The following is a 14,605-nucleotide window of genomic DNA, read 5'->3' as shown; positions in this document are numbered from 1 at the left end:
ACGCGCATGAGAGCCGTTCCCCATCAGTAAGGCTCCAGTGTTGCCGGCCTGATAAGAAGAAAACAAAGAGATGTCAGCACATACATGAACATTAGCCCCAGTATCCATCCACCACTCAGGTAAATGACAGACTGAAAGAGAACAGTAGGTAAATAATTACCATACCCACATGTTCCTCCTTCAGCCTCGCTAATGACTATGTTCACTGACTTTTTCTCTTCTCGTTTAAATTTACGGTCTGGACAAGCACTTGCTCAGTGGTTATCGCTACCGCAAACAAAGCAGCCTCCATCTGTCTTTTTGTTCTTAAAAGTTGCAGTTTGCTTTGGCTTCGAATTTGCTCCTTGCTTGTTCTCTTGGTTGTTCTTTTTCTTATTGCAGAATGCGAATTGCTTTTTCTTCTGCACCACATTGGCACTAGAAGACTCAACGCCTTTTCCATGTGTATCTTTTGCTCTCGCCTTCTCCTCAACATCAAGAGTTCCCATGAGTTCGATAAGACCAAACTCTTTCCTCTGATGTTTTAGAGAAGTAGCAAAATCCTTCCAAGAAGGTGGCAGCTTAGCGATTATACCGTCGGCCATAAACTTTTCAGGCAATACACAAGGGAATTGTTCTAGTTCCTTAGCTAGTGCTTGTATCTCATGTGCTTGTTCAATCACAGAACGGTTATCCACCATCTTGTAATCAAACAATTGCTCCATGAGGTACAGCTCGCTACCAACATGAGAAACCCCGAACTTGGCCTCAAGCGCATCCCATAATTCCTTAGCAGTGGTGCAAATAATATAGTTGTCGACATATTTATTATCGAGCGCACTAATCACGGCGCCTCTGAAGAGGTTATCAGCAGCCATGAACGTTTGCTCCTCCTCAGGAGTAAACTGTTCCGGCTTCCCCTTCGCGGCGTGATAGCAACTCATAGCAGTCAACCACAATATCATTCTCGCGCGCCACCGCTTATAGTTTGAACCGTCAAACAGATCCGGTTTTAACGCAGCAGCAAAACCACTAACAGAAAAATGCCTAATATCAGATTTTTGGATTGTTAGAACTTTAGATATTTTAATGTTTGATTTAATCCAGAAAAATACACATAATATTGTGGTGGCATATATGTGCACGTGTGCAATTTTATCACTACTCAGATTAAAGATAAATATTGCAAGAACTACTGCAACTACAACAGACATACATTCACACTAGTCGACATAGTGTGTTGCTCGAAGTAGCGGACCACAGTCGATGCAGAAAGATGTTCGCAGTGCAGTCCCGCGAACGTCCACCAGGAAGAAGACGGAGACGTTGTAGTCGATCTCAATCCGCCGGAGTGGAAGAAGACGATCTCGCCGGTGAGCCGTCGCGGAAGACGCTCCCAAAAACCTAATTGCCCGCAACACCCGAGCAGGTGTCTGACACGACAAGCCTCGGCTCGGCGGCGGCGGCGCGCACGTGTGGCACCTCTTTTCTCTCCCTCAACTTTTCCATAGGAGCTAACAAAGACCACCTATTTAAGTTGAGTTAATACATAGTCAATCATCAATACGGTACTAAACCGTTTTTATTATAGCATTAATTATGGATACTTGAATTAATCCTCAAATATAATTATGGGCTAAGGCCATCCGGTCCGAAACGAGGCATTAGCTAATGCTATGTATACGACTGACACACTATTGGGACTACGAGAGCAAGGTCGATCTCTCCATGGTTCGAAATGGTGCCGCCATGATGACAAAGGCTGGAGACATGCCACCGCTTGGATCTTCGTGGAACCAGGATTGCATTGACCAGTGCAAAAGCAGCTAAAGCTCGCACATCACTGTGCAGATCGAGAGCGGTACCAGCATGCAAGTCGTAGCCTCTGTGTGTGTTTTTTTGCCAGACGCTTCTTTTCACGTACTATCGTGGAAAGAATGCGCGGAATATTTGTGCTACCTAGCTAGCTAGCAGTTAGCATAGCTCAAGGTATTGAAGGGCCCACCTGCAAGCGGCAGCGATATAATACGAGTTCTGAATACATCCACCTACCCCGTAAAATTGATTCATTTGTTGCCTTTTTATGATCGATTTACAGTCTTTTAGTAATGCAAAAGCTAGGGTATATATAATTGGGCACTCCAAAGCCCGTCTGGCACACGTACGACAAAATTCAGAAGAATATTTGAAATCACCATGATGAGTTCATGTCCAAATATATGCAATTATACGATCGAGCAGCGTCTAGTATATATTATATAGCTGTACATACATATATATGCATGCAGTAGTGCGTTCTCTCTCTGAAGACATGACATGATGAGCATGTAGCGTGTGTACAGCAGCTAGCATATGAGCAATTCTGACACTGTTAAGAGAATTATGACGTGGAAAAACTTGGTTCCCTTGACCCCACCAGCGCTCTATATATATTGGTCTTGTTTTATTCGAGTGCTCCAAAATATTGATCTGATCATGCATGGCCCCGTTTGAGTTGCGTGGGGCCTCTTTTCCTTACGTTTGTCTCACCTTGCTTGCATGATGCACGGCCTGGTAGCAATAATTCGGTCTCCCACATGAAAAAAGCGCACATACGACACTACTGATACACAGCTACGGGAAAATTCACTATTTTGCCGTTGTTGTCTTTGAACCCTACAACACCGAAAATTTTGTTACTCCCACCATTCTATTTATAAGCCATATTGTGATTTGAGAAAGTTTTCTTCAGGGTATAGTTTGCCGATTAACCTGTCCAACAATAATATATTATTAATCATTACTCTCTCCGTTCTAATTATATAGTTGCTTTAACTATTCGGCCTACATTTTGGCTTGGAAGCAGCGGCCGAGAGGGCTAAGACTACTCCCATGGATGGTATTGTGTATATTGTCACTAGCGCATATCATTAAATAGATACTATATGAAAAAAAAACCCTACACTTGAGACAATGAATTGGTCTTTGCGTTTATGAGAGTGGTCACAAAACATGATCACTTGAGACCAACCTCCCCACACGCCGCCAAATCTTCAAGCACGAGTGTATTGGGTATGTTCGGACCGAGAGACGGAGTCATGAACGCACAGGATGGGGGCCGGGATGTGTAGGGGTGCACTGATAGCGGAGATGACAACTACCAGCCACTGACAAAAATCACCACAAATAGTTACATTATTCGGTTAATCCCCTACCCAAGGGAATTGGAGAGGTGTTGAGAGGATTTTAAAATCAGATTTTAAAATACACTCAACCCCATCCAATCCCCACTCAATCGAACAAGACCTAAAGTATCCATGGCGGTGCAAGCAATGGGAGGGTATAGAGTATAGATAAATATATGCTTTTGTCCACGTCAAAAATCCTATCATAATTATCCATTTGTCACTCTCTCTCCAACCTTATCCATACCTATTGGATAAAATTCAATCTTAGAGCAACTTCAAGAGACTCTCTAAATTCTTCTTAAATGCTAGGAATAGAGATTTTAGTGTAAAATTACCCTCCAACATCTTATCTAAATGATTATGCAAATATAACCATATTCTATTTTGGATTTTTCACTAGCCGACATGCAGACGAATAGGGGCATGCCCCACCCCCCACTCCCTCCACTAATTTCAGTCGTGAAAAAAATATACGATGTCCATGGCCTACTTTGTGGTAGAGGCCATCTACTTTGCAATGATCAGATCATCCAGGCAAAGTCTATAGTCCCTCATCACTCTCTATGCACTGTGCAAAAGCATAGAGACCATGGCAAAGTGGGCTGTTGGCTTCGTTGTCTCCGCTGCCATTGCCCAAACTAATCCAGCAACAATCTTTCCAAGAACCTCCCTCAGATCTAGAGCTTTATATGTGTTGTACCTCACGAAAGAGACTATTGAAGTTCAAATCTACAATTTTTTGCCTGAAATCCATAGGTTGCACTTATCATAGAATATCGCTACAACCTTCTTAAAGTAGCACTGAGCTCCTACATCCTGAAATGCCTAACTAATACAAGCCTTGCAAAATGATAGGAGAACTATCCTCATGACATTGACCCGTTGCGTATACCTGATCTCAGTGGCGGAGCTATGAGGGGCTAGGAGGGGCCATACCCCTCCCCCTAACATTTCACAACCAAAAAATACTAGTATAACTTTATAGTTTTTATTTACATTAAGAGAAATATTACATAAAATTCTGTATACCTACTTATATCTTCTAGATAATAAAATGTCACAATAAGCATCTCAAAAAACTAGATTGGTACTCAAGGTTTATGAAGTCACCCTAGACATCATATGCCGTCAACGAGCATATCGCTTACCACTAAAAAATAACACCTTAGATCCTAGGATAAATATAAGAAATTATGAGCACTCTCGTCGAATTAACCCGGATGGTCACCACGAGGAATCTAACAAGTTGAGTCATGCTTAGTGTTTACATGTTGGCTTTTTTGTGGTTGCGCCCCTAAGTATAATTTTTGGCTCCGCCACTTGCCATCTTGATGTCTATGGCTTGGCTTGGCTACCAGCTAAGTTGATCTTGTTTATCTGAATGAGATCAAAGTACTACGCAATAGTTTAGAAAGCACATAGATATTAAATAAAGGGTTCAAGAAGTTAGACAAAATAGAGCACACATAGTAAAAATAAGTTAGTTGCTTGGAACCTGAAAGTAGTTATAGAACATATCTTGTTGTGTGCACGCCTATTGATTATTGAAGTTCTCAAATTCTCAGCAACATTTTCGACCACTTGATGCATATGATAATTTTAGATTTAAAGCTAGCATGAGAAGAAGGAATATCAATAATGTAGAGAATATTATTTTCAAATCATTATATTTGCCTTGTAATTGACTATTGGCGATAGGTCCATCCTAATAAAGAAATATGACAATTTTTTTAGTCTTTGCCAAATATATTATTTCTTAGAAGGCTTCTAAAGACGACCGACATGGTACAACCTGTAAAAATATACATATAACATGTTAAAAAAGCATTCTACACATGCAAAACTCATTGTACATAAAGGTAAGCAGGGGCGGAGCGAGGGGGGCACGCCCCTTAATTTCTATCGAAAAATATACCATGGCCTTGTTTAGTTCCAATTTTTTTTGCAAAATAGGAATAGTATCACTTTCGTTTGTATTTGACAAATATTATCCAAACATGTACTAACTAGACTGAAAAGATTCGTCTCGTCAATTCTGGCCAAACTGTACAATTAGTTTTTATTTTCGTCTATATTTAATACTTCATATATGCGTCTAAAGATTTGATTTGATGGGGAATCTGAAAAATTTTGCAAAATTTTCTGGAAACTAAACAAGGCCATATGTGGCTGAAAGACCCAAGTAGCAAACTGAAACATCACTGTTCACGTAGCTCTTGCGGACTGTCAATCGCCGTTTGTTGCGATTTGCGGCATCGTGTGTAGCAGAAGTGCAGAACTAGCGGCAATTGGCAGAACGCAGAAGCAACAATCATGGCGGGCGGCGACAGTTCTGTAGCACGCTGGCATCACCTTAAACTGATCCAAACCCTACTGCAATTGCTCCCTATCCCCGACCCGACTTCGAGTGCCAACATGGTTCCTACTTCCTAGCCTCTATCATTAGCTCCATCGTGCTTCCCCTATTAATAACTTCAAATTTTAGATTCATATCTGCTATTCTTGCAACTAAGTTGCGCCGTTCAAATAACTTGTTTTCCACTAATGCCCTCCTAAAGGATACATTAAGTAGAATTCAACTAAACACCTCAGCATTAGTTGCTTGTGATGTCGCACAAGATTATAGAAATTCATATACTGGGTTTAAAAGCCTGGGCACCTCACCATCTATCTTCCCCAAAACTTATTTGGTTCCCACTGATCAGTTTGAACCTCCTTAGACAAAGAAAATGGTTCTTGACCCTCATAAGACTAGACAAAAATGTGAGTCAACCAGCCTTCTTCTTTATTTGGCTCAATGTTTTATTCCTAAGCAGTTTTGATGGCGATAAAAGGAACACCGACAATATGCAATTGATCTATGGAGCTAGACATCGGAAACAGGTACAAGGAGATACAAATAGTTACATTGAACTCCAAACGTGTAGATCTAAGGACGGCACTAGAAAGTGTTTGTAAAAGGTGGTTCAAACCACTCTTTTGGTGCAATCGTGAAAACCCTTCCAAAAACCCTGCTTAGATGTTTTCAAAAATTATGAAATGATACACATCCATAGTTCATCCATAGATGTACGTTGTAGAAAAAGTTGGGATGCAAACTTATTGTGTAAAAATCCATACAAAATTAATAAATTCTAGGTGCAAGTGCACTAGAAGACAAAATTTCTGGGAATTTGTCTTCTAGTGCAAATACACATAAAATTTATCATTTCCATACGAGTTTTTCTAGATTGATTTTGTTTCCTAATTTTTTCTACAACGCACATTTATGGATATGGATGTGCATAGTTTCATATTTTTTGGAACATCTAAGCAGAGTTTTTAGAAAGGTTTTCATGATTGCACCAAGAGGATGGTTTGCAAACAAAGTTGACGTAGTTGTGGCATCCCAAGCTATAAAAACATTACTTTATTGGAGAATAATGAGAATAAGTGACTATGAAGCATAATCTATACATGTAATACATAAAAGTAATTAAGATAGTGTTTTTTTAGATAATGGAACAAAGGTCCTTGCCTCAACATCTCCTAGAAGATGTACACACCAATTCATTACAACCAAATGAGTACTTAGACTCACACCTCCCACATGAGAGAACTAACACAACTGATACTAGAACATTGAATAAAAAAGAGACTATGCTTCAATTCGATTCGAACACCGCCATCCAAAGTTAGCACAAACTTGCATGATGACAGTTTCCAACGGCCTACAAGCATCATTAAACTTCTTCCTCTCCTCTTCCACCTTATGTAGCAACAACCATGTGCAGATCCAAGATTTGATACCGTTGAAAATCATGTCCTTTCTATTCAGTCATATAGCCTAAAATAGAGTTGTAGCACCTAAAAGGATTTGGGTTTTTAGCTTAGGATGAACACCATTAAGCCAAAAACCAATCATGTTTGAGATGCTAGACGGTGGTTGAATTCCAAAGGTGATATGAATTATTATATTACAAATAAAATGAGCAAAGTGACATAAAAAAAAGAGATATTGTATAGTTTCTGAAGAGCTGCAGCAACAACATTTTAGATCACCATGACAATTTTTTTTTGCGAGATTGTCTTTAGTTACAGTGACCCTCTTTTTATGGTACCAAAGAAAGATCTTAATTTTCAGTGTGGTACCTTAATTCCAAATAGAGCATTTGCAAGGAACAACACCACAATGTAAGATAGACCTATACATGGAGTGAACCGAGAAGATACCACTATTGTGTAAGTTCCAAATGAAAAGATCTTGATCTTTGGTAAGATTTACCCTTACTATTTTTTATACTAGCTTGTACCAATCAATCAAATTATCAACCCTCAAAGCCCCGAAAAGAAACATTCAATAGGGTAGTGCTTAGCAAACGTGTCATACTTCTTCCTTATAATGTGGTAAAGATTCGGGTAGACTACTTCTAGTGGTTTATCTCCAATCCAAGTGTCTTTCCAAAATCTAATTTTGGCGCCACTATTGACTTGAAAATGCCCACATTCCAAAAATGAGTCCTGGACAAAAATGAGAGTCACCCGGTTGTTGTTGTTTTACTTGAGTTAAGGTTTTGTTGGACAAGTACTTCTTCTTTAAAAGGTTTTGCCCTATACCATCCTCATTAATCAATTTAAACAACCATTTGCTCAGAAGACACTTATTTTGGATGTCTAGGTTTTGGATCACAACCCCCCCCCCCCCAAAGTATAGGCTACCACCTATCGATAGAAGTTTTTCTTTCCCACTACCAAGTTTCTTCTGAAATTTCTCTTCAATCATTATCCAACAGATGGAAACATTATAATGGAGGTGCCGGCAAAAAAGAGCAATGGTATGGTGATTGGTGAAGCACGTTTTTTTTTCATGAGAACCTTGATAATCCAACGGTAAGTACACTTATGATACTCCTTCTATAATTCTATTTTATTTTAGTTGTTATTCTTATTTTATCTAAAGTCAGATATTTCTATCTTTGAGAAATCTATATATGGTTTGTCATTATCATATTTACGCCTTTAGATTCACCATGAGACATACTTTAATAGTATATAATTCAAATGTTGTTAAACTATATGAATTTAGAGGAATTGCTAGTTGAAGATAGAAATATTTGACTGGTGATGAAGTTAGAGTGACAATTATTTTGAAAAAGAAGGAGGCGATAACATTAATTATTTCCCGTGGGCCACTTATATTCATTGGTTTTCTGAGTAAAGTCAAATTTGGTATTGGAATTTACATACTTGCATAGACCACGTATTATGCCATGTTTAGATCCTTAGAATTGAATTTATTTTAATAATCATAATTTAGACACAAATTAGTTAAGTTTATATATGGTTCTAAAGATACCTATGTGTTGTATTTCTACCGTAGAGGAGTAACTACTGAGTAAGTTAAAGAGTGTGTTATAAGTTGTAAAAGTAAATGCATAGCATGGTGATCTATAGAATTAATTTTCATCTCTCATCCTATGAATTTTAGATAGACTTATATGTGAACTTTGAAAAATTATGGAATGTCAAATTTCCAACCAAATAGTCTAGTCTATTAAGTAGGTTCTAATTCCTCAAAAATGAAAGGATCCAAATGGCTCTTATAGTTTTTGAAATTTTGTAGAATGTCTAAAAAGTTAGTTTTTTTAGGATTATTCATAATTCCACGGACGATGTGCTTTTAGGATATCCGCCTGATCAACATTTGCAACTGGGTAGTACCCATCAGATGATCAGAGATAAATCGATTGAGCGAAAAAAGAGTACAAGGTCGAAGAGTCACAGCAAGCAAAAGCCACTTTCGTTGGCTGGTTGCCCCCTTTACCCTTTGCAAAATTTCCAAGGCTTCTTTTCCTCGTCCCTGACGAACCGTGCTCTATCAACATGCAGCACTGCAGCCTGAACAGAGCACGCACAGACAGACACAGACACACCCCTGCCTTTAGGCCTCCCAAAAGCCCAGCTATTTAAGCACGCATGGCAGACCCTCTCTAGCTACGCATCACCTTCAGTCTCAGACTCTCAGTTTTCCTTCCCCCACAAGTCCACCACACTGCTATTCCATGGAGACAGGTCAGGCAGTCCAGGAAAGCGCTCTGCACGCCGGGAGGCAGGCGTGGTGGCCTTTGGACACCATGGCATGCAGCTTGGACGACGCGAGCACCATCAGCAGCAGCTTCCTCCTTGGATGGGATCCACAGCTCTGCTACTTTGGTCTAGGAGCAATGGGAGCTGCCGCCGGCGATTCTGATACCCATGGCCATGCGCGAGAGCTTGAGCTCTTCGTCCCCAAATGTAGGTCTCGCTTTGCATGCCTACAACTACAAGGCCTCCATTTTTGTTTCGATTCCCTGAATGCAGCTTGGCGGTAACTCCTTGACTGTTGCCTGTGCATGTGTGCTAGGCATGGAGTCTCCGGTGTCCGAGGCGTCAACAGCAGCGGCCACGGACCGGACGATGCAAAAGGACGCGGCAGCGATGCCCGGGGAGCTGGATGAACTACTCATGGTGAATGCACGCTTGATCTCTATTACTAATTCAAACTTAGCATGCAAATCTTGTGGTATGGTCATGGTGCTTGCATTCTCTCACTGAACTCTTGACGTCTTCAGAGCCTATGGGACGACTCGGACAAGGAGCTGGCCGTGGGCTTCAGTTCCTGCGGCGCTCTCAAGGAGACGAGTGCCACCATCTCTTCCCAATGTAAGGGTTTACAATTCTGGTTTGCTCTCGGGTCTGAACTTCTGAAGTGCTGTCTTTGGCTTGTTTACACTGCGTGCCATTTCTTTTTTACTGTCTCCAAGGACTTTGGTACTATAAACTGTCATTGATTTCATGATTGTGGTACGGTTCCAAACAAAACCAGGACAAACTTTGATGATTACCTCATTAAATAATCACGGTGCTTGTGAAATTTATGCCTGGCCCCCACTTGAGATTAGCAGCAACATTTCCTAACCCATCATCTGTGCATCATGCTCCTGGTTTAGCTTGGCAGGCATTTCTTATCTTAGGTTTAAAAAAAAAGAAGAAGCTTTTTTTCGATCTACACGTTATGATTGCCCTCTTCCATCACTTTTTTTGAGGGAACCATCACTTTGGTAGTTTGGTTGTCAAATTCAGGGCGTTTTGCTTGTTTTGTTTAAAGAACCGAGTACCGGTAATGTGCTTCTGCAGACGATGATCATTCCGATCTGAGCTCCATTCTGCCGACGACGTTGCCGACATCCCCGGACAAGACTCCGACGCCGGCACAAGCAGAGCTCTCTGCGTCTCCGACATCGCACTGCGACGTGGACCTACGGACCAGTAGTGACACTGGTGTCGCCCAGCACCAGCAGCAAACCACTCGTGCCAACAGCTCGTCCAAGCGCTTGGCGCCGGAAGGTTGCCGTCGTCCTGACCCTGTCACACCAAGCAGGCCGCACCGCAGCAACAGTTTCTGACTGCTCTCATGTCTCTCTGCACGCAGAGGAAGGAGCAGAAGGCGGCGAGAGCAGCAAGAGGAGCCGGAATAAGGCGCCGTGCTCCACCGCCGGCACCGGGACGGTGGCGGCGTACCCGTTCGACGTGGTGAGGCCCGGCGGCGCGGACGGCAGCGTGACGCTCGCCGACATCAACCGGTGGATCCTCACGCCGCCGGCCCGCCCCGTCCGGCACCCCGTGGGGGAGTTCGCGTGCGCCCCGCGCGTGTCGGCTGGCAACCGGCCGGCGCCGTCGGGCAAAACGGTGGCCGGCTTCACCAGGCTCCGCACCGCTGGCAGAGGCACGGTAACCATCGTGAGGACACGAGGGTAAATGAGTTGCACAAGCACGCGCATCTTATCTGATGAAAATTAGTGACTGGTTGTAGCGCAAAATAGCAGTAGCAGTAGTAGTAGTAAAAAGGAAACTGGAGTCTGATGAGGATGAATTTGGGAAACCAAGTGTTCATCGTTCATGCCGAGAAGAGCAAAGTAAGGTTGCTGCAGAGGCTTGTTTAGGGGGCTTGAACCAGGATTCAGAACACAGGGTTGGGTTGTTGTACCAGGGGACAAGAAACGGCAAGGAATTGTACATTTGTACAGCTGGGGGCAGAGATGGTTGCTGTCACTGATGCTTTAACTACCTGAGAGTTCACGCAACCGTGCAACTGTGCAAGTTACGGTCCTGTAGTTTTGAGTTCAAGTGCAGATGGCCCAAAGCCGTGGAGCCAAGCTGAAGAATCTGAGGCCAACGAAATTATAAAGAAAGGCCCACCCAGTGTTTTCAATATTTTTTTTTAAAGAAAAACCCTCATGTCACGACCCAGAACTCAAAGATATTAAAGGTTTAGTTAAGTTAATGTCCGTCTCAATGGCGGTTTCCATGTCCTAATTTTTAAGTTTTATCCTCACAGAACTCGTTTCATCCCATTTATTTAATACCATGACACTGGCCTACTAGAAAGTCCACATCCCTACTCAAATTCAATGACCCAACAATTAGGTCAACCGAAGAGTCCATGTTAACATTACCTTTAACCCTACCTATTGACGAGTCAGAGGAGCAGACGATTAGAGTGTGAGTCTCATTGGTTAAAACCATCAATGTAGACCAAATTAACACATGCAACTTGTGGTGCAATATGTAAGCTCAACTAAGACACTTCCGCCATCAAATCGCCGACTCATCACCCACTAAAGTTGAGCATGCAGCCCGCAGGCCAAAGACACGACCCAAAGCACGGCGATTGGCCCGGCCCGAGCACGGCACAACCCGATCCTAACCGTGCCTCTGCCAGCCCGAAGCACGTAGAGGGCCGTGCTTGGGCCGACCCCTCGGTCCGCCGGGCAGCATGGCACGGCACGCTTTTAACAGCAGGCACGGTATCGGCCCGGTATCAAGTTCTGTGACTTGTGAAACTTGTGACTTGTTGTATGTGAAATATGATCTATGAGTATATTGTGTTATGTGATTTGTGAAGTATCAATGTTTGTGACTTAAATGTGATTTACTTATGCTTTGTTGAATTCGGTATTAAATTTCGTGTTTTTCATGTAGACTATTGGGCCTCATGCTTTTTAGACCGGCCCAGTCCAAAAATTGGTCCATGTGCCGTGTCTGAGCCATCAGGAGGCACAGTGGCCTGTGAAGGCATAACCCGGTGGCACGCGGGCCATACGAGCTTGTGCCTTATCGTGCCTAGCATAGGCCCGTGCCGAGCCAGAGCGGCCCGTTGCTCAACTTTATCACCCACCCTTCTCTTTCATTCCTCTTACTCTATCCTACTCTTCCTTCTCGATTCCTAAGCATGGAAAGGTTTGTACAATAAATTTAAGGAAATTTAACTTTTGTAAATAGAAAATGGATCAAATGGTAATTATTGGCGTTGACTACTAGAGTTTTATCAAATTAATGTTAGATGTTTGTAATTACTGTGACAGTTTATAGGATTTTTTCTAGCATTGAAGGCTCGGTGAAGCCTTTGATTAGAATACTAATTTAGATAGGTCTCCGTAGGTAATAAACCATGATCACTTGCGTTTTGTTAATTGTGACCTAATTTAAACAGTAGTTTAGAGCCAATACTTATTTCTATGAAATCTTGTACATATTGGTTCAGATTTGACAATTTTTTTGCTTGATACACCGTCACTACTAGCTACTCACTTTGTCCCAAATTACAAGTTGTTTTTGGCTTTTCTAAATGTATAACTTTTTCTATGTGCCTAGATATACAAAATGTCTGGATACGTAACAAGGAACTAGTATTAGTATATCACAGTGGCATGATATGGTGGTACAAAGTAGAAGTTTATCTTTCGGGTACTGCTAGCGTTCGGACGTTCGATTGGGACACCAGTGTCCGGACGCTGATCCTTTGTACATGCCTCCACCCACCCTCTGCATGGATAAGAAAAAAAAAGAAAAGTAGAGATGCAAACATGATCTCGCCAGAAAGGAAATATGCCCTATCCCACGCTCGCCACGCCGAGGACACGCCCCTGCCCTCCACGCGCACAGATCCACCCGTCCTCAACCTCGCCGACCCCCAGCACCTCCACCGCCCTATACGAAGAAAGGAAACTGTTCCTTTCCCCACTCGCCACGCCAGGGACATGCCCCTGCCCCCCACACGTACAGATCCGCCCACCCTCAACCTCGCCGACCCCCAGCACCTCCCTCCGCCACCAGCTCGTCCCCCAGAGCCCACCTACCAACTGGAACAACGGAAAAAAAGCTATTTCAACATCAAAAAACATATAATGCAACAAACGAAATAATATGTTGCAACAACAAAAAACTGCTGACACAAACAAAAAAAGCTATTGCAACATCAAAATAGCATCTAATGCAACAACCAAAAAGTATGCACTGCGACTTAAAAAAAATATCTACTGCAACAATAAAAAACATCCCACTACAACACCGAAAAAATTATGTTGCAACAATTGCAAACATCCCAAGCATTACTAAGGGCAACATCAAAAAAAGATCTGTTGCAACAAAAAAAATACCACTGCAACATTCTCAAATCGTCTGTTGCAACATTAAAAAGAACTATTCCAATGAACACAAAAGCTAGAATCCTAGACACCACCACATTCCTTAGATCCAAATGGGAGAGGAGGAAGGAGGAGCAGCAGGAGGATGATGAGGAAGGAGGAGGGGGGAGGACTCAAATTCAAATCTAGAGGAGGAAGAAGGCCTCAGATCTAGATCCAAAGAAGAAAGAAGGCCTTAGATCTAGACCTCTGTGCCACCTACCTCGTCGGAGCCGCCGTCGTCGTCCTCGTCTCCGGTGGGGTACATGGAGATCGCGGTGGCGCAAGGGAAGAAGGAGGGAAAGCAGCACATGCAGCTTGGGGCGCGCTGAGTTCACGGGCGCGCAGACGTGCTGCCTCTCTGTCCGACGACGGCGCAGAAGAGCAGCATGAGGCGAGCGAGGCTGAGCGGTGGAAAGAATAAGGGGAGTGACAGAGAGAACAAGACGATGCGAGCAAAGAAGAAAGACTATAGTTGGCCACCGTGCCGTGCTGACACGGCACGCGGCACGGCCGTGCCGTGCCGGCACGGCACTCCATCGTGCTGCACCGTGCGGCCGTGCCGGCCGTGCCGTGCGTGGCCGTGCTATGGGCCCGGCCTGCGGCCCACGGCACGGCACATGGGCTGCTTTTCCGTGCCGTGCCGCCCATGGGCCACGGCCAATTGCGCCGTGCCGTGTCAGCCCACGGCCCGTCAGTTGAAAAAAGTGTTCACTTTCATTTTAACACAACAAAGAACAGAATTATAAGAAAATGATACATATATGTCAAAATGAGCTGATGTGCAATGCTGCCTCATTAAAAACCTTTCTAGGTAAAACTCACCCTTGTGAGAAACCCTAGAAAGGAAAAGAGTACAGCCAGCTCAAAGTCAAAGTTCAACAACAACAATCACAAGTCTTAGTTGTTCTATCCTATTACAAATTTACAATAGGCCAATAGCCAACATCAGTGGCAAGACAACTGGCAGATTGA

The 14,605-nt window shown here is 43.0% G+C and overlaps 2 protein-coding genes across 2 annotated transcripts; one reads left to right on the top strand and one right to left on the bottom strand.

Annotated features, from left to right (window-relative positions):
- LOC110437305 lies at window positions 255–923 on the bottom strand. The gene has a single exon (XM_021465706.1). The coding sequence runs from the start codon at window positions 921–923 to the stop codon at window positions 255–257; it is 669 nt and encodes a 222-aa protein (XP_021321381.1).
- Window positions 9,465–11,378, top strand: LOC8083519. The gene is made up of 4 exons (XM_021465775.1): window positions 9,465–9,632; window positions 9,737–9,827; window positions 10,302–10,511; window positions 10,597–11,378. The coding sequence occupies exons 1-4, from the start codon at window positions 9,480–9,482 to the stop codon at window positions 10,920–10,922; spliced, it is 780 nt and encodes a 259-aa protein (XP_021321450.1). The 5' UTR covers window positions 9,465–9,479; the 3' UTR covers window positions 10,923–11,378.

This window comes from Sorghum bicolor, chromosome 7, assembly GCF_000003195.3.
Source record: "Sorghum bicolor cultivar BTx623 chromosome 7, Sorghum_bicolor_NCBIv3, whole genome shotgun sequence".
NCBI classification, from domain to species: Eukaryota; Viridiplantae; Streptophyta; class Magnoliopsida; order Poales; family Poaceae; genus Sorghum; species Sorghum bicolor.
The sequence above is the reverse complement of the archived record's forward strand: the minus strand, read 5'-3'. Positions and strand labels throughout refer to the sequence as shown.

Excerpts from the sequence above, each read along its gene's own strand:
- LOC8083519 (XM_021465775.1), top strand. The coding sequence starts at position 9,480 with ATGCAGCTTGGCGGTAACTCCTTGACTGTTGCCTGTGCATGTGTGCTA. Across the intron at positions 9,633-9,736 it reads AGCTGGATGAACTACTCATG|AGCCTATGGGACGACTCGGA; the intron begins GTGAATGCACGC and ends TGACGTCTTCAG. Across the intron at positions 9,828-10,301 it reads TGCCACCATCTCTTCCCAAT|ACGATGATCATTCCGATCTG; the intron begins GTAAGGGTTTAC and ends GTGCTTCTGCAG.
- LOC110437305 (XM_021465706.1), bottom strand. The coding sequence starts at position 923 with ATGAGTTGCTATCACGCCGCGAAGGGGAAGCCGGAACAGTTTACTCCT.